The sequence below is a fragment of the Sminthopsis crassicaudata genome, chromosome 4, assembly GCF_048593235.1.
Source record: "Sminthopsis crassicaudata isolate SCR6 chromosome 4, ASM4859323v1, whole genome shotgun sequence".
NCBI classification, from domain to species: domain Eukaryota; kingdom Metazoa; phylum Chordata; class Mammalia; order Dasyuromorphia; family Dasyuridae; genus Sminthopsis; species Sminthopsis crassicaudata.
The window spans coordinates 425599254-425624171 of record NC_133620.1 but is presented as its reverse complement, the minus strand read 5'-3'; the positions used below and the strand labels follow the sequence as shown (position 1 = coordinate 425624171).

The 24918-nt window shown below is 36.0% G+C and overlaps 1 protein-coding gene across 1 annotated transcript in view; it reads left to right on the top strand.

The window, feature by feature from the left end:
• VAV3 (vav guanine nucleotide exchange factor 3) overlaps positions 1-24918 on the top strand; it is a 448180-nt gene that overhangs the window by 295284 nt on the left and 127978 nt on the right. Inside the window, exons 18-19 of the mRNA XM_074262844.1 lie at positions 11220-11242; positions 21809-21854. Coding sequence (XP_074118945.1) covers positions 11220-11242; positions 21809-21854 — 69 coding nt within the window. The remainder of the gene's footprint in view (positions 1-11219; positions 11243-21808; positions 21855-24918) is intronic.

The following is a 24918-nucleotide window of genomic DNA, read 5'->3' as shown; positions in this document are numbered from 1 at the left end:
ATGATTGATATGGTAGTTGCTGCTGGACAACTTCAGGAGAAATGCTAGGAATGGAACAGAAGTGCGAATACAACATTTGTTTATCTGACCAAGGAAGCTTATGGAAAATCATGGAAAAATTTGGTCGCTTAGAAAAGTTATCAGTATTATACACAAGTTTTGTGACAGCATGCTTATACAGGTTCTGGATAATGAATGATGCTTATGTGTTTTCTCAGTCACCATTAGAGTGAAGCAGGTCTGTGTGCTTGCTTCTATGCTTTTTTGCATGACATTTTCAGTGATGTTTTCAGATATCTTCAACGAAGATAGAAATAGCATCAAGGTCATCTATCATATTGACAGTAAATTATTTAACTTGAAAAAGCTACAAATAAAGACTAAAGTGGAGGGAGAGTTGATACTCAATTTTTTTTTCTGGGATGATTATGCACTCAATGCAGTCTCTGACACTAAGATGTAACTGAGTATAGATTCATTCTCTGCCACTTACACTAATTTTGACCTGACAATTAACAACAACAACAACAAAACAAAGGTTCTCTACCAGACAGCATTGCACAAGACATGGAACAACTAACTACAGCAAATGGGGGACATTTTAGAATGATGTTAATAAATTCATTTATTTAGGCAAGATTTATCCAGGGATGTCCACATAGATGATCAGGTTGATGTACCCATACCTGTTATGGACCAGAACTCTTGTACTCAAAACAAGGATTCTTACAAGGTGTTAAGTCAGTGGAATTGATAAAGACAATGGTTATCTAGTTTATTAGCATGGTGCTTAATAGTTCTCTAGTTCAGTACATGTACTTAGTACTTAATATAGTTCTACAAGATTCACACCTATGATGTAGTTAAAAGAGAGCATACAAGCTGGGACAAACTTAGCCAGAGTCAGATCCAGAGAAGACAAGTGGACTGGAGGCAGGAGCTCAAGCACTTGGAGTCAAGGAGAGACAGACTCTTTCCATCATCCACCTTTGTGGTGGCTGGAGGCTGAAGCACAAGCCCATGGATGCAGAGCCAGATTCATTCATCCCATCTCACATCACCTTGGTGGCAGACCTGTCCTCCTTAACTTCTCCACTGAAACTAAGACTTTGGAAGGCCTCTAACAAAGATAGCCTGGGCCCCGGGTAAGGAAACTGGATTGTGAAGGAGATAATAAAGGATTTGGACTTTAACACCTGGCTGTTCTTGTGGTGATTACTGAAAAGAAGGCTTCCCCAGAGACCTCCAGAAAATCTGTGAAACCTGGACTGTTTACTAGAGCCATGCCATGAAATTGAATTATTTTATGAAAATTATGAAGATCATCTGGACACTGAGGTCCTTTCTTGATTCAATCATTCAAACTCTAGTAAGAGAGTGCAACTCTAATGGGCTGGTCATTTTCACTGCCAAATGTACATGGATCTAAAAGACCATTTTATGGAGAATTCACACAAGCATTCACATAGAGTCAGCAGAAAAGATACAAGGACACTCTCAAGGTCTCTGTGAAGAACTTTAGAATCAATTGTGAGATAGTTAACACTGGGACAGGATCACTCAGCATGATGTACAGCATCAAAGAAGATGCTCGGCTGTATGTGCTAAGCAGAATTGTTGTAGCTTAAAAGATATTTTAGCTGTACAAATTTAAAAAAAAAATCTCTACTCCAAATGTTCATATGGTCTATTTGTGCATGACCTGTAGTAGAACTTTCTGAGTCATATTGGTTAGAGGGCCACAGTTGGACACACTGTACCTTGACCTTAACATAGTAATGCTATTTTGATCCTCTGAGCACAAAGAACAATAATCAGCCAACAACCAATGAGGTCTAAAGGAATGATCAAAAGTCTTATTAAAAATTATTTATCATATGAAGCACTTAATTATGTCATGATAAAGGAAACCCTTTTTTCTTGAGAGAAAAAACTCTTTAGCACCATTTTGTTCTATGTTATCCTTCTTACTATTGATTTCATAGTTATCTTTCTTCCTGGGCTACCCTTTCCTCTTCTCTAAATACGGAAATCTCACTGATCTTTCTCAAGTTCTATAGAAAGTCTCTTGTGAAGTCCTCCCTAAACATTTCAATCCACGGATATGCTGCAGACAGGTTGCAGTTAATATTGGTTCAGTTTTCAATGTGAGCACCTAGAAATCAGTAAATGCTACAAATCAGGACTTGATTTCTTGTTTTGTTGATTGTCTAGATCTAAGAAAGTGTTAAAAATGTAGCATAAACTTCAAAGCATGTGCTTACACCCACTCCCATCACAGCCCCTTATTAAACATTTATCATGTATGCCTCTGTTTCAATCCCTCATGAATCCCCTTCCCTTGGAACTGCATGTAGACATTTTTAACATTATCTAGATTGCATTGCTCACTGCTAATTGTCTCATATGTACAATCTCATTTCCCCCAATTTCAAGGACCTGAGTTTGTATCTTGGCTCTCTTGCTTGCCAGCTGTATCATTTTGGGTGATGAGATCTAGAATTGGGATACCTAAATGAAATTAGGGTTTAATTGAGGTCTGGTGGCAGGTTCCGGGGTACAGGGAGTCAAATAGAACTCCTCTGCAACCCCTTTGGATTCAGGGCAAGGATACGGAGTTAAATGATGTCTGATGGTGGCACAAGAGTCCCCTGTAAAGGAATTTATAGATCCCAAAACCTAGATTGATAAAAGAGGTTTATTATGGGGTTTGGAAGTAAGAGTAAAGTCTAGTTAGTAAAAGGTGAAGGTAGAGGTAAGAGGGCACCTAAGTTTGTGTCTTGGTTCTCCTGCTGGCCAGCTATATCTACCATCTTGGGTGATGAGGTCTAGAATTGGGGTACCTAAATGAAATTAGGGTTTAATTGAGGTCTGGTGGCAGGTTCGGGGTACAGGGAGTCAAATAGAACTCCTCTGCAACCCCTTTGGATTAGACAATAAGGATACGGAGTTAAGTGAGGTCTGGTGGTGGCACAAGAGTCCCCTGTAAAGGAATTTATAGACCCCAAAACCTAGATTGATAAAAGAGGTTTATTATGGGGTTTGGAAGTAAAGTTAGTAAAAGGTGAAGGTAGAGTCGGCAAGCACCTTCCTCTCATTGAATCTCATCCATAAAATGAAGAAATTGAATTAGATTTCTGAGGTACTTTCCAACTCCCAATCCTTTGCTTCTTTGGACTTTTTGATAGTTGGGACTGTTGTAGATATCTTTTATGTGTCACCCAGTACCTCGCCCAGTATAAATAAAAAATACAGTAGGTACTCAGTTATACTTATATTGAATGGAGCAGCCTTTACCCCCCTCTCCCAACAAATATCATTTTTCCCCTTAATATATCTGAATTTTCTCTCAGAGAAAATGCTTAGTGAAGTCTTAGTGACATTGTAGGACATATTACCATAGAGCTATTGTAACAAGACAGAATTTGTTAATGTCAGATCTTTACTGCTTGCTATACTGTGACTTTTGGCATTTTGGTGCCTCATGTTCCTCATTGGAATAAATATAAAAATATTTGCTTTATACCAAATATATATCAAAAAATTGTTATACACATAAAAATAGCAATAGCTCAGGTTTATATATTACTTTTAGGTCTGCAATGTGCATTACTTATGTTATCCTATTCACCTTCACAATAATCCTGGGAAGTGGATGCTATTATTATTCATTTTACAAGGGAGGAAATAGGCTAAGATAGGTACTTCTTTGGACACATATCTCATCTGATCCTCACTTTAATTCTGTGATGTTAGCCTTTAGAGTTGGGGAAACTAAGCCTCAGGTAACTTGTAATTTGCATAGGGTCACCTTGTTAGTATAGGAGGTGGGATTCAAATCCATATCTTTGTTCTTTAAATGAGGAAGAGGTACAAGTGCTGAGTGTCCTTTCCATGCAGAATATGCATCCAATAAATAAATCCTTTACCCTTTAGCATTTAACAAAGCATATGAGAAATACTTTTTGAAAGTTTAGCCTTCGATGCATGTTTTGTTCTCCAGCCCCTGAGTCCATTCTCATTATCTGTATGAATTTTTGTTTTGATCTAGTCTGGTTTGTCATGGAGACAAGAAGTACTTGTAACAGAAGGGTGAGGCATTTACAAGGGGAGAAAAGTCATTGATTCATTCTATTCATGTCTGTACACATCTGTGTCCGATCTGTGTAACAGTTGGAACATAGCAGACCAAGGAGAAGAACCCTTTTAAGTTATTTGGGGTGTGTTTCTGTTCACGAGAAAACTTGAAAATAAAGTGGAGAGTCTTATACCCAGCTGAGGAATGAGAGGGAACTTTAGCCCAAGCTAATTCCTCTAGGGTGGGAAGCCGGTCTATACCCCATTTCTATCTCATGCTATTGGACAGCCTGTTCTGCCTTCAAGTGAACAATAGCATAAAGCTATTCTCCCACAGTCTCTAAAGTGCCCTGCCAACAGTTTAATCTGAATAATGGGCTTGGGCACCTGTACATTAGTCTTTCTAAACAAGTCATCACATGGCCAGGATTATTCTGGGACACCCTCTGCTGGGTATAATGCTGCAGTTTGCAGTTCACATGCTGGGACAGTGTCTCTTTCCCACTTCCTGTCCAATAGGTGAGGAAAGCTTCACCTCCTCCTTTTGCCCCAGCCTCACCCAATAGAGCTTGCTTTGCATTTTTTCTCTATAAAAGCCAAATCAAATTCCCAGTGAAGCTTCTTGGAGCAGACTACTCCAGTCTGCTCTACCTTTCCTTTAGTGGGAATGCCAGCCTCAGCTTCTGGAATGTATAACTAGCAGATCCCCATTTCTTATCTGCTTAATTGCTTGATTATCTAGGACAGCTGCTGCTGCTGCTGAATTGGAAAGAGTATGACTTAGTCTTGTGATGACTGAGAACTACTTAGGGAGGACTTGGTGCATGCAAAAGGAGCATCTTCAAGAACTATATTTATTTATTTTGCCTTTTTTATTTTTTAAATTTTTATTTTCAAAATATGTGCATAAATACTTTTCAATATTTACCCTTGCAAAACCTTGTATTCCAATTTTTTCTCATTTCTTCTCCCCAACCCCTCCCTTAGACAGCAAGTAATCCAATATATGTTAAATATTTCCACAATTATCTGCACAAGAAAAATCAGATCAAAAAGGAAAACAATGAGAAAGAAAAGTAAAAGCAAGCAAACAGCAGCAAAAAAAAATAAAAATAAAAAAAGGGTTAAAAATAATATATTGTGGGGGCAGCTAGATGGTGGAGAGGATAGAGCACAAGCCCTGAAGTCAGGAGGATCTGAGTTCAAATTTGGTCTGAGACACTTAACACTTCCTAGCTGTATGAACCTGGGCAAGTCACTTAACCCCAATTGCCTCAGCAAAAAAACAAACAAACAAAAAAACTATGTAGTGATCCACATTTAGTCTCTACAGTTCATTCTCTGGATAGACTCTCACCATCACAAATCTATTGGAATTGGCCTGAATCACCTCATTGTTGAAAAGAGCCAAGTCCATCAGAATTGATCAGCACATAACCTCGTTGTACAATTTTCTCTTGGTTCTACTCACTTCACTTAGCACCAATTCATGTAAGTCTCTCCAGGCCTTTCTGAAATCATCCTGTTGATCATTTCTTACAGAACAATATTATTTTGTAATATTCATGTACCATAATTTATTCAGCCATTCTCTAACTTATGGGCATCCATTCAGTTTCCAGTTCCTTATTACTAAAAAAGGAGAAGCTCAACACATTTCCATTTCGGACTTTTTAAATGATATCTTTTGGGTGTAGCTACTGAATTAAAAGACATGCATAAGAAAGTCCTTTGGGCATATTCAAGAACTTTATTTAAATCATTCTTGAATCAGTAAAGAACTTTTCCAAATCTTAAAAAGGACTCAATTTTACTTCATAAAATCATAATAAATAATGTGGTAGAATGTTTGCACTTGTATAAAATTGTTATACTTTAATAAGAATTATCTCAGCCTGATTTTTGTCATTTTGTAATTTTTTAAAATTAAATTTGGTTATAAGGCTGGGTAAGCCATTTCTGTCTGATTTGAATATCACCTCCATAGTCATAATAGTACTGTCTTTCCCCTTTAACTTATTGTTTTAACATTTGAGAAACTTCCCTTTCCTTATCAAATGAGATAAATATATAAACCGCTTTGTATAGCGGAAAGCCTTATAAATTTTAGCTATAGTTATCATTAATTTTAAGTCATTTTTAAAAGAAAATGGAAAATGAATCCCCATATTTAGATCATAATAACTTGGTATAAGTCATCATTACCATGAACTAGAAATGAGATATCAGCTGGTTGATTCCATGATATGATGCCTGAAAATAAGATATGCCTTGAAATACAAAACACTTTCTAAATCTTATTTATACTTCATTCAAAATGATACATTTATAGAATGCTATGGCAGCTACTCAAATGTGCATCCCATTTATACAGCTTTTCCCCAAAACTCTATCCATTCTTTTGTTTTTCCATTTAAAAATTTTATAGAAAATAGTCCAAATGAAAACTTTTTGGACAAAGCCAAATTAATCAATTTTGTTTACTGTGGTGCTTTCATTATTGTGGGAGAATTGCCAGTGTGCAAACTCTCTTCTCTGAAGCTGCTGTCCTGTCACTTACATTGTGATAGGATAGGTGATTTCCCTGGGATTTCATAGCTAGTATTGTGTCAGGGGAAGAATCTAGGTCTTTTAGACTTCAGAGCCCACCCTGGACTGAAGCACACCACATTAAATGAAAGTTAGCTGCACTATTTATATACATTAATTTATTCTGATCCTCATCTATAATTTCACTAAGCAGGGTGCTCCCTCTTCCAGTAAAGACTGGCACTTGTTCAACAGCATTTCATCTTACAGAGTTGCTTGAGGCACTAAGAAGTTAAGTGCCTTGCCTAGATCATATAGCCCAACCAGCATGCCTAGACAACAGGATTTGAGTCTAGGTCTTCCTTCCAAAGTCAGTTCTATAAACCATCACTCTTTTCTGTCTTTCATTTAGTTTTAAGACATAGAGACACTTTTTGATCACAGACAAAAATCTGTAGCTGTGAGAGAACAAAGCTAATAAATAGGGTAGATTTTTTTATGTGGACTAAATAAATTTTGAAGTCAGCCCTGAAGCCTCCTTGAAAAATCACTTCTCTTAGGCAAATGTACACATACAACTATGTTCTGGCTTTGATTCTGGAGGTTTTGTTCTGCATAGGATCCAGAACAAGTAAAATACCTTCTCATTTCTAAGCTTCACAGAACCAGTAGGGGCATGATAAAACAATAGAAGTTGGTTTATGAGTCACTGTCCTGGAAGATTCTTGAAAGGGTAAAAATATTTTACTGTGGTATCCATTGCAACCTCAGGAATAGAGCTTCAGGGTAAAGATGAATTAAGGATTATAAACTTTTGGATGCTTGAAGAATAGAATGACTTTCCTGGGAATATTCCCAGGAGAAGAGAGGGGTGAAATAAAGTGTGAGGGATATCTCAAGACAGCAGCCTTTTTTCCTTTTAGTGTTCAGATGAGGTAGGTATTCCAATATTTAGATCTCCACCTTACACTGTTATGTCTTGTCTAGCAGCCCTGTTGGGTAATTGTACCCTTGGGAGACAAGAGTCTTGAATCTGAGTGTTATAAATTATGATGTCAGATGCATGCAAATAAGATGTCAGATAGATGTAAATGATGGGCTTTGTCAGCTTTATAATCAGGAGCAGGTTTTGCAAAGAATATATCAGTTAACAGGCACTTAGATCACATTTTGAACTAGAATATTCTTTTAATCAGGAATCAAAAGAGTCTTCAGATTAGCAGAGAATTTTTTCAGTGTACCGTTTATAGGTCTTTCTGGGCAAAAAAAGAGAAGTGTGCACTGAGACTGTCCCAATATGAATTCAGAGAGGGCTTAGCATATCATGAGGTTAAACATGGTATCCACCTTTTCATTTCGTTTATAAATTCAAGCCTCAAAGGGAAGCTTTATTTCCATTGCTTGACTATGCCCCAAGTAAGCCAAGCTCATTGCAGTGGTTTGACTTCATTTGCCTTCCTGGAATCAGAAATCTTACATGTTAATAAAACAGAATGTTCTCTGGTGGTAAAGGTAAAAAGAAAGAAAATTGACTTTGATTTAAGCATTGTTCTGTCTGGATTCTCACTATGAAAGTGTCACATTTATTTGCTGCTGAACATCCTTCTCTAGGAATGAAATTCAACTAGTATAATACAGCAGACAGTACCAGACTGATTCCAGCCCCATGCTTTACTATTGCCTACTTCTTCCTCACATCTGTGAAATGTTCTGTGTTGCTCTGAAAGGGGATATCCTGGTACCCTGACTAGCCATGAAGCTAGAAAGGACGTACTCTAGAAAGGAGGATTTGACTTGGTCTCTTTGCCGCCAAAGGACAGAACTAGGAACACCGGGTATATAGGAAAAGCAGATTTATGCTTGTCCTCTGGAAAAACAAAACAAAACAAAAACAACTTCCTAATAATGAGAACTAACCATGAATATAACGGATTACTTCTAATGGGTTTTAAAAATGAAGACTACATTGAAAGTCTTCAAGAAAAAAATTGATTGGTCACTTGTGAGTCATAAAGTTCTTTGCATGAGTTGGATGACTAGATGATTGATAAACTGACTAGCTGAGATAAATTCTATCTTTAAAATTCTGAGTTCCCCTTCCTCCTGCCCCCTCCCCTTTTATCACACACACACATCCCACACATTTGTATACACACATTACCTACCAAGTAATAAATGCTTGTTGATTGAAAAAGATTCTGGACCAATCATTATTGCTCATTGTCCCTTTTCATCATAGCTGATATATCCCCTATATTCAAACAAATTCTCCTACCAATTCACCTAATTTTTTGTATGTATCAAGCATCTACAATATATAAGGCATTGTGTTGGGTGTTGGGGATACCATCTTCCCCAAGACCCACCTCCTCCAAATTGAATCATCACTGCTATAACCTAGATGGAAGGTGCATGTAATCAGCAAGCAATTTTTAAGCACTTACTATTTACCAAGCAATGTGTTAAAACCTGAATTTACAAAGACCAAAAAAAAAAAAAAAAATTGAAACAGACTTGGAGGAACCTATATTCTCCCAGGAAAATACAAATTATAGTGAAGTCCAAGCAAATAGGCATTTATTATGCACTTGGTATTTGGCAGTCACTGTGCTAAAATTGCTTATACAAATGCAAGCAAAAAGAAAAACAGTTCCTGTCTTAAAGGAGCTTATATTCTCATGGACATAAATAACAGGGAGAAAACAATAACAACTAGGGGGGTTGGGAAAAACACTTGACAAAAAAAAAAAATGTAACTTAAGTTGAGTATTGAAGAAAATTAAGAATTCTGATGGCTCAAGATGGGGAAAAGTGCATTTCTAGTGTGTGTGAAAATGCCCAGGGAATCACCATCAAGTATCTCATCATCAAGTATAGATTGGTTTAATCCAAGATGCTCCATTCCCTTGCTCTTATCTGGCTCCCTTAAATGTTCATGAGGGTGTTAATATAACCAGCAGCTTCTTTCTTCATCTATTGGGACAAAATATTACCCTAGGACATAGTGCTATAAAGACAAAGGCTGCTTGCACCTCCACATCTGCAGGAAACTGTTCTCCCTGGGAAATGGACAGAGGGAAGGGTCAGGGTCAGGCAGAACTGCTTTCCTGGACAGCAGCCTGGGAAAGCCAAGGTGACTTGCATCGGAATTGATGAAAGGCTCTCAGGCACATGGTTTTCTCTGGAAGGAAGGTGACTTTCAATCTATGCCTTTCTCCTGTTCCCACTAATAAAGAATATTCTCTTAGAAAAAAAATAAAAGGAGAGAGGGGGAAAAAAGGTAAAAGGCAAAAGAAAACTCATTCTGTTAGCCTCAGGCAGGTTCAGTGTGTGAACCTGTTACAGCTGGCTAGGTATACGCTGTAGTGGGAGTCCCTCCCTGGAATTCTGATTATAGGGCTTCTTAGAATTCATAAGTCATGTGAATTTTAGGGTTTGAAGGGATCGGATCCATCAGCTAATCCAATCAGGGGGAGTTTAAGGGACTTGTTCAAGGTCAGCCAATGATGGGTGGCAGATCCTTCTCTAGGAGTCTTAGTCTGTCTGATTTACACCTTTATTTCTGTCCCCCTCCCCCCCTGCCAGCTACTTATGAAAAGATTTACCATCTTGTTAGATCTCTGCTTTCTTCCTTCTTAACTTGGCTCTATTTTTTCTCTTTATGGAATCATTTTGGGATAGAAAAGACCTGGGGTAGTATCATGATAAAATGGTGCTTCCAGATGTCCAGGGGGTGGCTAAAGATCGTTGAGTGTGTCCCTGACATGGAACACTCAAGAGCATAGCCCTTGACCGACCTGGGCAATGTCTTTCTACACCTAATCCTGTTTGTCAGCTTTTGAAAAGGCGGTTTGTGGCCCTGCTCTAATAAAGAACGATCTTTTGTCCTTCTCTGACATTAATTCATCCAAAGATCTCAAAGCACTTTTTACCTATTATTCACCTTCACAATGTAACTAAAGATTGTTATTCCTATTTCACAGTTGGGCACACTGGGGTCTAGAGCAAAATCTCCAATTTTATCTAAGTAGCAAAAGAGGAGAGAATATTCACATCACAATCCAATGCTAATTCTCATTTTTTTTTTTTCCTTTAGATCAGAGTTGGGTCAAGTAGACATGAAAATTGTACAAATGTAATAAAAAGTGTTAATATGCCTTAGTCTTCATTGCTTAACTTGTAGTGGGAACCTGAATGTATGGCACGTAGGTCCAATTTGGTGAGTTAAAAACTCTAATACCAGGTTTAAGGTAATAAAGTTGAGAGGAGACAGCTTTCTCTCATGCATAGAAAGTTAATGCAAACCCTCTACTTGAGCAGCTTTTGTGGTTTAATTATTTGACACTGCTTAATAAGCAATTCAGAGAGTTAAGTATAGCTTATAAGCAAGCCATTTAGAGCTCTGAGTCATTTTCCTGGCAAGCCAATCAGGTCAGAGAACCAGAGTTGCAAAACAATAACTAGCCCAGCCCCAGGGACCCTGGAAATATATTACAGGTATCAGTTAGGAAAACAAAGCCGTAGTGTTTTAGCAGGCAGCAGAGCCCAGGCTGAGATTTCTAATCCAACACAATTGCTTACACTGACAATGCCCATTTTTACATTTGTTTCAGAACAAGGGACGCTCAAACCTGAGGTAAGATTAAAGTTTTTACATGCTTGCTTTCTGCATTGTTTGCTAACTTGAGCAGAAATGGTTCTTTTAAATGCAAAATGTACATGCTTTTCCTCTTTTAAAAAATGTGGACATAACTATAGGTAAAAGAAGCAGCCAAGTACATCTGAATGAGTTGCACTGGTCAGCTAATGGGGAGGGTGAAAGTCACACTACTTGCCATCATGTCTCTACTGAATTTTCTTTTCTGATTTTTTTTTTTGGAACAGTTTAATAGAAAATGAGAAAATCTAAGCTAATGTTTACAACATTAACATGTCAGCATTGAAATGGAATGCTATTCTTAAGAATGGTTCAAAAAACAAAGCTTAAGCAATGATATGGCCATGTGTGGCTGTCTACCCAATAGAAACCAGATGGGGAAAACAATAGAATAGTGGATTGGATGACACTCCAGTGCCATTTAATTAAATTCAACAAACATTTATTTTAAGTGCTTGAACTAGGCAAAGAGAAACAGGTACCTTGGCATAGTCAGCTTTAGAGAAAAAAAGACTGTAAATTCCAGTCACTTTTGACTTCACCTTTGACATATTGTCTCAGTGACCCTGAATATGTCCTTTTAACAATGTTGCCCCAAGCAATTCTCTAAGATGACATATTCAAAGAATTGGCTGTTATCAATTGGTGAGAGGAGCTTCTTCAATACCAATTCAGAAATTGAGGATCCTCAAAGATACTTTCAGGGAGTTCCTGAGGTCAAAACTATTTTAAAATAATAAGACATTTTAATTTCTAATATGATAACTATTGGTAGATATAATTCATGCAAGCAGAAGTTCTTTTCAGTAACTTTTAAGAATGTGAAAGGATTGGAGACTAAAAAGATTGAGAACTATTGCTCTACATCAATGAAATCACAGATATGATCCCTTTCCTTGCTCCCCTTTCTCCCTTTCTCTCTAAGAAAATACAAGGAATGGAACTAATTACTGTTGACACAGATAAAAACAAACAAACAAAAACATTACTTCCTTTAAAAAGTTTGCATTCATTCTCTAATTCTTCCTGAGGCGCATATAAGGAATTTCCATAAAATCTTTGGCAAGCTGTTTTTAACCTTTTGGGGGCTCAGTTTCCCCATCTGTATAATGAAAGAATTGTACTAAATGATTGCTAAGACATTACATTCCAAGTATATTGATTGATTCCCTATCTCAAAATGAATCTACTGCAACCAAATTTGGTTGACAAATTTGTTTTACAAAATTAACTTGCACATGGGGAAAGTCATTCTCTTATTAAAACCCAGTAACCCTCCCCCCAAAAAACAAATGAACAAATCCCAGTCCTAAAAGGGTTATTTTTAATAAACATTCATATACTAGGAAGTTTGTGGTCATGGATGAGACTGCTGTCTAAAAGCAGATAGATAGTTGTTATATTATGGCAAACCACTTGTGAGTATGGAAAGGCCTGTCCCATTGTGTTTCTAGAGATCTTGTTTCATGAATCTGCCACTTAAACACATAATGAGATTAATTATATTGTCTCAATGACCTTGACCATATCATGTTATGATCTATCAAAACTATACAAACTTTATACACAGGTAAGGTTTCTCTTTAACAAAGTTCCTTTTCATGAATTACTTGATTTAAAGCAGTCTTCTAACCTCTGATGCTAGTTCAAAATAGAATGCTCTGATCATGTTCTAGTTTATGTAAACAAAACAAAAGTCATTGGGAAATGGTGCAGATTTTCAGAGCACTTTGACATGAGCCATGGTCTTTGGCCAAAAGCCATAAAACTCTGACTACACTCCAAGTATAAAGAATACAATGATAGCAGAAAACAAAACAAAACAAAATGACAACAATTAAAAAACACAGACAAAACAAATTGTTATACTAACAGTGAAAGTGAAATTTAAAATGGGAGTAGATAAGAAAGGACAAATCCCAATTTCAAAATCTTAAAGTACATGTTCTTAGCCAAACAACAACAAAAATAATAAATGCATAATAATAATCATAATAATAACATGATGATCATGTTTAAAAATATGAAGCATTTTGAAGTTTGCAAAGTGCTTTGTATACGGTGTCATTTGGTTTTCAAAACAATCCTGGAAGGTTAACTGTTATTATGCTATAGATAAAGAAAATAAATCTGTAAGAATTTAAGTGACTTGTCCAGGATCACACAGCTAGTACATATCTGCCACAAGTTTCAAACCCAGATTTTCTTTACTCCAGGTGTAGTAATCAATCTATTGTACTACTTAGGATATATGCATATCCTAAAAGTTTTAAGTGCCTTTCCGATGGTCACAAGGAAATGAAAATGTGATACCTCCGTGAGGTAACATTCAAACTGATTGTCAAAGTTTAGTAAGGACTGAAAGGAGTATTGGTAGAAGGAGCCTTATATTTCATTGATAGCAATTCTACTCTTTTACTAAGTATAGAACCATTCTTTTCTCTCAAGAGTTAGAGTGACCAGTGATATAAAATTGTTAGATTCAAAACTCAGATCCAAAGCCACATTCTCTAAGAGAGCTTTACTGGTTCTCCCAGTTTCCAAGCCTTCTCTGAGATTATTTTCCCACTCTATCTACATATGGAATAAATATAGACTAATGTTGCATAAGGCAGCTAGGTAGTACAGTAGGAGCTTGGAATCTGGAGTCTTTAAGAGTTCAAATTTGGTGTCAGATGCTTACTATCTAAGTAATTCTGGGCAAAGAACTTAACCTTGTTTGCCTCACTTTTCTCATCTGTAAATGACAGGGAAATGGCAAACCACTCCAATATCTTTGCCAAGAAAGCCTCAAAATGTGGTCACAAAGAGTTGGACATGACTGAAAAATGACTGAACAACCATGTGTTGTCTTCATTCATATGTAAGGTCATGGAGGGCAGGGACTGTTTTTCTTTTGTTTTGTTTTGATAACTTCAACACTTAGCACCAAATCTGGCACAAAGTAAACCCTTAATAAATACTCTTCTAAAGCTTGAGTTATTATTATTAGCTAGGTGACATGTACTGAAAGCTCTAGCCCATTGCTAGACATTGCTAGACAAAATCTCCCAGCAAATGTTGATGCTATCCTTACCCTATATAAGAGTGAACTTTCTGTCTAAAAATAATGCTTGTTACCTTACAATAGTTAATCGGTAAACTTCAGTATATCTCCAGATTTTTAGGTTGACTGTGTAACAATTTTGTTTAAAACTGCCAAAAATGAGACATCAAGAAATGAAGATAATATTGTAGGGTTTTGATCCACTCTTAATTTTCTACAAAAACTCTATTGAGTTGTTGAAGTTTTCCTGGATAGGTTTCTTCTGATAGGGCTTACCCTTTGTTTTTACCTTACATGTCAGTTATTTGGACTTTGAGTATTTTTCTTAAAAGAAAGTCTGTTTCTATTTTATTTATGTGATGAAAAGTAGGTGAATCTATGTCAAAAAATGTACAAAAAAGCAATTCATAATTTTCACAGGATTTTTAAATCATACATATTTCTACACTTTTCTTTCTCCCTTCACTTTAAATGCCCATCCTTCCATCACAGGAATGAAGCTGGGGCCCAAGGGAAAGCCCAACTAGTTCTAAAGCAGTCACATAGGCTCATCTCAAAACCCTCCAAATATTCCTTTGCTTTTTTTGTAAAAGTAACTGGCAATTAGATGACATTTTTATACTACTCTCATCTCACACTTTCTAGGCTCCATAAACTGAAATAACATATTTATAGTAATAATAACAACAACAATAACAGTAGTTGACATTTGCATAATACTTTATAGTTTCCAAAGCATTTTGCATACATTAATTACTTCATTTGAAACTCATAGTATCCCTTCGAGGCAAGTACCACTCCTTTTGCACTCATTTTGTAGATGAGAATATAAGAAGTTACACAACATTTCAATGACCATAGGACAACTAAATATAAGAATCCCCAGTTTTCCTGATTCCAATTATAACTTTTCTAGTCCATTACTTATTTTTAGACTCAAAGAATTATAGATGAAATCCAGAAGATTCAGTCAGTTGTCTAATATCATAAGTTAATAGAAATAGGATACAAACTCGGCTTACAGTTATAGCATACTTTATACTGTACTTCCTAAGGCAGCATTTGTAAATTGTCCTCCATGTGTCAGGTATAGGGTAGAGAAAAGGGATACTAAATAAGTTAATCTGTTTTGCTATTCCAAAAGTCATTTCTTCCATAAAATGTTACTACCACTCTCTGTTGCTTTTCCTAATGAAAAAAAAAAAAAGCCAAAACAAAAATAAAACAATTTACCCATGTCTGAAATGTAGAAGTTGATTTTTTTCCTTCTCATTTATCTTAAAAGTGAAGTTTAAAAATTGAAGTCAGAAAACTAAACATGCTAGTCATGGGGCTTGCTCATGAGTATAAACATGTCCTGAATTTAATAACCTACAATGTATTTAATACCTGTTGAATCTGACAGTCATAAACTAACTACTCTTGGAGGTAATTTGCTTTCTGCAAAGGCAGAGGTATTGCAGGAACACTTCATGTTCCTATGAAAATTGGATCCAAGAGTCTGGGGGTGGATGGATGAAATCTGACTAAATCATTACTGAAAATTGATCTACTTTTGGAATGAATGGCATTGAAAGGTAAAATTTAAAGTTCAAACATATATATGAACACACATAGTTATATATACACACACACATACACACACACATACACACATAATCCTGGTCTTCCAAAAGAGAGAGAGAGAGAGAGAGAGAGAGAGAGAGAGAGAGAGAGAGAGAGAGAGAGAAGAAATATATATAAGTGAATAGGAATCAGGGTAGTCATTACAAAAATCAAGTAAAAATTTTAGAGCTTAAAGCAGAATAGAATCTCTTCCCCTCAGGGAACACTCCCACACATAATACATGGGTCTGCCTCAAGAAAGTGAAAACTTTTCAAATATTATGTTGGCAGGGAATTTTAAAGGCAACAGAAGCTTTTCCAAGATGGCACAGTACTTTTGGCTCCATGGTAGACAGAATCTCAGAGTTTTAGAAATATCAAGCAGTGTTTTGGGTTTGGTAAGTGGATAGGGACACGATTATATTGTAAAAGAGCAGAAAATCAGAGAATGGGCAATTTTTTTGAAGGTTTATTTAAGGTTCAGCAAAAGTCATCCTGGTGTTTGGGAACCCAAGTGCTTTTAAATGTAAATGATTTTTTGACTATTAAGGGGAAAAAAGTAATTCACCTTGACCTCTCTAGGAATCCTGGTCTAAAGGTTCCAAGAGAAGAGTTGTTTTTATTTTCTTTTGATACTGATTAATAAAGTTAGGTTTGGCTGCTCAAGATTGCTAGAGGGCACCTTCTGCTACCAGGGTCACTGATGTTTCATCAGGTAAAACCAGTATTTGTTAACATAACTGCAGTATACTTGCAGTTGATATGATTTTTAACCTCCTGTATGCCAGTGAAATATTTAATGTTAAAATCCCTACTTGAAGAACTATAATGTATTGAATTTATTTATTCCTTTAAGGGAAGATGATTAGAGTTGACCTTAAATTCAAGAAGCCAACTCCATAGTTTGACTGAAGGTAAAGATTTTCAAAGTTAAAAAAAAAAAAAAAAATGGAGGCAATCAGGATAAGGTGACTTGTCTAAGATGAGGTTGCCTTTGAACACAGGGCCTCCTAACTCTAGGGCCAGTGCTCTATCCTTTGTGTTACCAAGTTGCCCTGATGGTAAAGGTTTTTGAGTGATCTTCCTGTAAGGACTCTAGGAGCTTGATGGGTTAAATCAGATTGTGTTGCCCTACATTTTCATGTAGTAGCTGTAGACTGACTAGTACTGTAAGTTAGTAGGGAATTGAGATAAAATAAAGAGCTAGGAGAAGCAAGGAACCAGCGTTCAATTTTTCCTCCCCTTTTCTAATTATTCTTTCACTTACAAATTTAAACTATCACTAAATCTGACTTAGTAGCAGAAGGAGTCTCAGGCACATCTGATGGTTTTTTCTCAGTTCTCATAGGTCTTGTATGTAGCCAATGATGCTACTATTCACCAGTTTCCCTAGAGGCTCTTTTCTCTTGTGTTTGTGTGTGTGTGTGTGTGTGTGTGTGTGTGTGTGTGTGTGTGTGTGTGTGTATGTGTGTGTGCTTCTGTTCACTCCTGGTTCCTTTCCTAACTGACTATTTCTCAATTTCCTTTCTGGATACTTCATCTATACCACAGACATTAAATGTGAGGTGCTCTTCTTTGTGCTGACCTATTTCATCTCTTCACTCCATGAAATCTCATTTGTTGACCTCCTCAGCTCACTTACATTCAATAGATCTCTATTTCTAGCTTCTCTTAGGAGTTATAGTCATACATTCCCAAGTTTCTTTTGTAAATCTCAAAGCAGATGTCCTATAATCATCTCAATGTCCCAACTACGTGGTGCAGTGGATATAGTGCTGGACCTGGAGTGAGGAAGTCCTGAGTTCAAATTTGACTCCAGACACTAAGTAGCAGTGTAACCCAGGACAAATTATGTAACTCCATTTGACTCAGTTTCCTCATCCACAAAATAAACTGGAGAAGGAAATAGCAAACTATTTCAGTATCTTTGGCAAGAAAACCCTAAATGGGGTCAAAATAATTGGACATAGTTGAAGAACATTAAAAAGTCATCTAAAACTCAACATATCCAAAACAGAACTCACTGTATCATCCCACCTTTCCTCTATGACTTTCCCCTCTTTCCAATTTCCCTATTGTTGTTGAGGTGTTATTCTAGATGCCCAGGCTCACACTCTTAATGTCATCTACTTTGTTCTTTCTCTTTATACATCCGATCCACTGCCAAATCCTTTAATTTCTACCTTTAGAACATCTCTCCTCTCTATGTATAGTGCTACCATCTTGGTTTAGGCCTTTGTTAATTCTTGTCTAGGTTCTTGCAGTAGTCTTCTAGTTGGTCTCCTTGGGTAAAGTCTTTCCCCACTGTCATTCATCATCTAGTTGGTTGCTAAGGTGGTTTTTCCAATGGAAAGGCATCACCATGTCACCAATTCTGCTTGGTTGGCTTCAGTGGCTTCCTGTTTACCTCCAAAATCAGACATAAAGTCCTTTATTTGGCACTTCACAACATGGTCCCTTCTTAAACTTTCTAACATACTGCAATTCATCTGCTCTCATTTAACTCTCCTGAAATTTCATCACTCCATTTCTCATGTTCAAACCTTTGCACTAACTATCCTTTAGGTCTGGATTGACCTGCTCCTTTAACGCTATGTCCTGGTTTCCCTGGCTACCTTTAGGACTCATTCCCAATCCCACCTTCTTTAGGAAGCCTTTTCTAGGCCTCTGCTACTTATGCCTTTCACTCTCAGATTACCTTCCATCTATAATGTATGTCTCTTATATGGGCTTAATTTTTTATGCATTGTCTTCACCATTAGACTTTCAGCTTCTTGAGGGTGGTTACTGATTTTGCCCTTCTTTGAAACACCAATACCCAGTACAATGCCCAAAATATAGGAATCACTAAATTATGACTAACTAGTTTGAGTGATAATTAGATTGGTATTTCTATAATAACAACCAACCCAAATTTATGTTTTTGCTTCTTCTCTCTCTCTCTTTTTTTTCCCTGCTAGGTGCAATGTCTAAAAACTTTGTAGCAAGAGACCAGTCAGTACTGTTTTGTATAGTAAAATTAGATACAGACTTTTTTCCCAAAAAGTAATTGAGTTTCATTTTTGAGGCTCCATGAAAATATGTCTACATTATGTCATGTTCTTAAAGTTGGCATTTTTATTTTTTTTTTGTGGTTGTACTATGAAGGACATGAAGTCAACAATATTACCAAGAAGGGAAGTTAACTAGCTTTAGGAAGAAGGGAGTTAGGGATTATAATATATTATTTTACTGTTCTTTTACTAAAGTTTTTCTTACAGTCCATCATTGTAGCATGCTCAAATGGGACACTTCCTTCAAAGAATATGGCTCCTTGGTAGATTTAGATCTGAGAAGGGCTGTGGAGTTTATCTGATCTAACTCTTTTACTTTATGAATGAGGAAATTGATACCCTGAGAGATTAAATGATCTGTCCAAAAGTTATACAGGTAGGAAATGGCAAGCAGGATTTGAATTCAGATCCTCTGACTCAAACTCCAGCTCTTTTCCGTTTCTATTAAATTGTAGTCAAAAGCAATCCACTCATATAAATATCCCACTTTTGTTTTCTAGGTACAAAATCTTCCTTCCTTCCATCTTTCCTTCCATCTTTCCTTCCTTCCTTCCTTCCTTCCTTCCTTCCTTCCTTCCTTCCTTCCTTCCTTCCTTCCTTCCTTCCTTCCTTCCTTCCTTCCTTCCTTCCTTCCTTCCTTCCTTCCTTCCTTCCTTCCTTCCTTTTTTGTTCCTTTGTTTCTTCCTTTTTCTGTCTCTTCATCTTCCTTCTCTTCCTTTTTCATTCTCTCCCTTTCTTCTTCTCCCCTCCTTCTTCCTTCTCCTCCTCCTCTGCCATCTTCTTCTCCTCCTGCACCATTTTCTACTCTTCTCCCTTCTTATTCTTCTCTCTTTGTGTCTCTTGGTCTCTGTCTCTTTCTCTCCTATGTTCTCCTTTTCCTCTCCCTCAGTTTATAACCTATGATATAACCTATGATACCATTTGGTATAAGGAATTGCCTTGTGAGGAAACTCTATATATCTCTCTTTGTTTCTGTCTCTTTGTCTCTCTCTGAGTCTTTCTCTGTCTCTGTCTCTCTCTGTTTCTCTGTCTTTTTCTATCTGTCTCATCTCTTTGTCTTTCTCTGTCATCTCTGTCTGCCATGGGGGTTGGGAGATCAGAAAGGAATCTTAAAGGGACCTCAACCCCCATCATCTGTGTCTGTCTCTCTGTGTCTTTATCTCTCTGTCTCTTTGTCTCTCTCTTTCTTTATCTGTGTCTGTCATCTCTATCTCTGTGTCTCTGTTTCTGTCTGTCTCTCGGTTTCTGTTTCTCTCTCTCTCTCTCTCTCTCTCTCTCTCTCTCTCTCTCTCTCTCTCTCTCTCTCTCTCTCTCTCTCTCTCTCTCTCTCTCTCTCTCTCTCCTCTCCATCTTCTTCTCACTCAGTTTAGATCTGCCCTATGATACCATTTGCTATAAGGAATTTCCTTGTGAGAAAACTCTCTCTCTCTTTCTGTTTCTGTTTCTTTTTTAACAGTGCAGATTGCCACTTGCTTTAGGACTTAAGGAGTCGAAAAGTCTTGGTAGCCACTACAGATTAAGCTACTTACTCAGAATCACACAGCCAGCAGGTATTAGAGTTAAGGCTTTATCTTGCATCTCCTAGATAACAGGACCAACTCTCCATCCCAAATGTCTATTCCTGCCTCTCATAAGTATTGGCTAATATTTAAAACATGTTTTGTTCCAAAGTTCTATTAAATAGATGTAGAGATAAAGAGATTTTGATGGTGATAATGAGTATAAGCATGTGCCGACTTCTCACTTGCCTCTTTCATCAGCTCTTGCCAGAAAGGAAAAAGCTTTGTGGTCCTGTAACCTGTAGTCAAATAAGAAGCATATTTTTAAAGGCTTAGTAAGCCTTAAAGGGCTAGATACATGCTAGCTTGTATTGATAGTAGTGGTATGAGTAGTCATTGTCATTGTAGCAGTAGTAGTCACCAAGTAGCTTGAACATTGACAGTAGTTGGGTGGTATAATGAGCAGAAGCTCAGACTTAAAGTCTGGAAGATCTGAGTTTGAATTCTGATTTATATGTATATACTTACACTCATTGTCATTTAGATTAGTCACTTAACTTCATTCAGTATCTTTATCTGTAAAATTAGGGACAATAATAGTATTGATTTTATTGGGTTGTGGTGAGGATCAAGTGATATAATGTCTGTGAACTCCTTGCCATCCTTAAAAATTATTTAAGGATTGATTATCAATATTAGTATTATAATCAAATCCAGCTAACAAGTATATGTAAAGCATCTATTTGTTATATTCCAAACAATAGTGCTAGAGGTCAAACGTATAGTTCAGTTCCTGCCCTTAAGGAGCTTACAATCTAATGGGGCTATATATATATATATACATATATATATATATATATATATATATATATATATATATATATATATATATATATATATATATATATATATGTATATATATATATATATATATATATGTATATATATATATATACATACATATATGTATGCATAAACAAAGCATATATAGATGTATACAAATCATGTTAATAGATATAACCATAACACTTATAAAGGAAACAGGATTTGAGAAAAAGTAGACAGTGATGGCAAGTTAAGAGGTGATATGATCATTTCTCCCAAAAATCATCTATTAAACATAAATGCTTTTTAGAATATAAAGGGTAAAAAGAAGAAATAAAATATGGCTGAAAATAAGTTTGAAGGCAACAAGACCCATAAGCATTTAAGATTATTAACTTCAATTATAGTATTTTTGTTGATCATTCTGCCTTCTAAAGCATGATAGTTTAATGTTTCAGAAACCATGTGACATATACCTTTGATCTTTTATTTTTCTTCTTTTTTTTTCATTGTGCAGAAGCCACCCAATGGACTTCGAAGACTCCCCAGACAAATGGATCCAGGTTTGTTTCATGGTTTTCTATAGTGATAAGTAGAGTTAAGTTTCCAAAATTATCTTTTTGTATCAAGTCAGTTTTGAGCCTTTGTTAGCTCCCAGCACATTTACTTGTTTTGATAATCAGAGAAGAAGGTCTTAAGTATCCATCAGCCAAAAGAATGGGATGCTTCTAGGGATAAGGTCAAAACAGCTTGACTAACACTCACCTGATGCTAAATTATTTTAATAATTAGTGCTGAAGATGATCATTTGCTTATTGAGCCTGTCTTTAGTTCAGCCTGATAGCTCCCAGGTCCTTTCCCACTGGTCTCTAAAACAATAAAAGAAAATCCACAAGCTTTCATTTCTTGAAAAAAAAAAAAAGAAAGAAACCAAATGAAATGAACATACCCTTCTCAGCTCTAGAGAGAGATTATTTTTTCTTCCTATGCTCTATGTAAGGCTTTATAATTTCATCATTCATTTTGACTGCTATTCTTTAAAAAAAAAAAAAAAAATCCTTAGAAGCTGTGTATACAAATACACAAATATCCCCCCGGAGACCAATTATTTGTCAGAATAATAGTGATTTTTAAAAAAAAATAGTTCTTTCATTGGACACTGTGAGATCTTTCTTTTATCATTGGTATACTGTGATTTAAAAAAAAATGTTGTTCCTTTCACATTTAATTACCAAAGATTTGTTATGTCAATGTTGAGATCATTAGAAGCAATGTCTACCTAAGCTACTGCCCAAAGATGCATTATGGCAAAGAGGTATTTGAGAGAAAAGGTAAAAAGCCCAGGTGTTTTGGACTATTCTTATTGGAAAGAATGATTCTGTGGCTAGAGGTTCTTTGTGGTGGTTTCCCCCTTCTTTTTCTTCTTTTCATCATTACCAGTGTTCACTTGGTTATAAATGTAAGCTTTCAAAGAGTTACAGCTTTTAACAAACCACACCCATATTTTTCATGTCAGTTTATGAGTTGTCTTAGAGGATTTATGGAAGCTTTATTGCCTCTGGCCAGAGGTTGCCTCACCTGTATTCTGGGATGAGTTTAAAGCTTTCAATTCTGGGAGAAATCATGGCCAGTGTTTTGTAAGGTGTTTTTTTTTTTTTTTTTTTGTTAAATGCTTCTACATTTCATAAGACAGTGCTGTGTGTGGGTGTGTTCCATTCAAGGGATTCATCTTGGAAATCTGATGTTATACTGAGCATGAATTAGAAAAATGATTCTTTTCATGGTGACTTGATGCCCAACAATGTAGAATAGTTGCTGTGATAACCAAAGAATCTGGTGAATTCTAAAAATAAAATGAAAGGACTCTATAATTTACCTACCTGTTGTAATAGTACTCATAAAGCAGAAATATTTATTACAGCAGCTAGATGGCACACAGTGGATAGAGTACTAGGCCTGACATTAGGAAAATGTGAGTTCAAATGTAGCATCAGACACTCATTAGCTGTTTGACTGGGCAGATCACTTAACTTCTCTTGATCTCAGTTTCCTTATCTGTAAGACAGAAAAAATTATACTTGCCTCTCAGGTTTGTTATGAGTACAAATAAGAGAATATATGCAAAGTACTTTGCAAAGTTTAAAGAGCTATATAAATGCTAACTATAATAATGATATAATTGCCTTTAATATGTATCAGTCAGTATGTTAAATGCTTTATAAATATCTCATTTGATCATTACAATAAGTCTAGGAGGTGGGTTAGTGTATGCTCATTTTATAATTGATTAGAGCTTCTTGAGGAGATGGACTATTTTTACTTTCTCCCCTCCTCCCATTTTTCTAATGTTTAGTACAGGGCTTAAAACCTAATAGGTACTTGATAAATGCTTATTGATTTGATGTATTAAAGTTATATTACATTTTAACATAATAAAACCAGTTTGAATCAAAAGACCTTCCATCTTGGCTCAGATATTTATTAGCTCTGTGATTCCCAAGTCATATTACCTCATTTTTAAAATCTGTAAAATGGCAATAATGAATTCTCAGGGTTGTTTTGAGAGAAGTGTAAAATTTGTAAAAAAAAAAAAAAAGTTATAAAGAAATATTTAAAGAGCTATGGAAATAGAAACTATTAGAACTATATAAGACATATGCAGGCCTCTCTTAATCCCAAGGTGCATGCTTTTAGAATAGTCTGTGATTGTTTTATAGTTAATTATCCTGACTTTAAAAAAGAAATACTTATTTTGGGTGTTCTTATTCCAAGAGGAAGGACATGAATGCTTTTTTTCTCTACTGTGCTTGCTATGGCCTACATTTTAAAAGGATTGAGAAAACTCATATAAGAGTAAAAGGATAAGGTATTCTATAAAATACATTTAAAGTATGTATAAAGATACAAAGCTATAAGACTATATGTTCCGTATTGAATTTCGCTCTATTATGGAACAGCTAGCTGAAATAGTAGGTAGATTACTGAGCTTGAAGACTTGCATTCAAAATTAGCCTCAAATGGTAACTAGCTGTGTGACCTAAGACAAATCATTTAACCTCTGTTTCAGTTTCTCTAAAAATGGAGACAAGAACATTTATCTTTTAGAGTTACTGTGAGGATCAAATTGTTAAGTCTTTAGCACAGTGCCTGCCACATAGCACTGTATAACTGTTGGTTATTATTATTTTATTATTTATTATTATTGCTATTATGGTTGTCATTTTCAGTTTGGTAAATATTTATTAAACACCTACTATGTGCCAGGCACAGTGCTAAGTTGTAGAGAAAGAAAAAATCAATTAGTTCCTGATTTCAAGGACTTTACATATGACAGTAGGATATAATATTTTTCAGGTAAGTCAACTCAAAATATACACAAAACAAATGCAAAGAATTTTATTAAGTGAATAGAGTTCTAGGCCTGGAGTGAAGAAGAGTCACTAGCTGTGTGACCCTTGATAAGTCACTTAACTCTGTCTCAGTTTCCTCATCTGTAAAATGAGCTGGAGGAGGAATTGCTAAATCACTCCAGTCTCTTTGCCAAGAAAAACCCAAGTGAGTTCCTGAAGAGTTGGACATGGCTGAACAACAACAAAAATACAAAATAATTTCCAGAAGAGGAAGCAA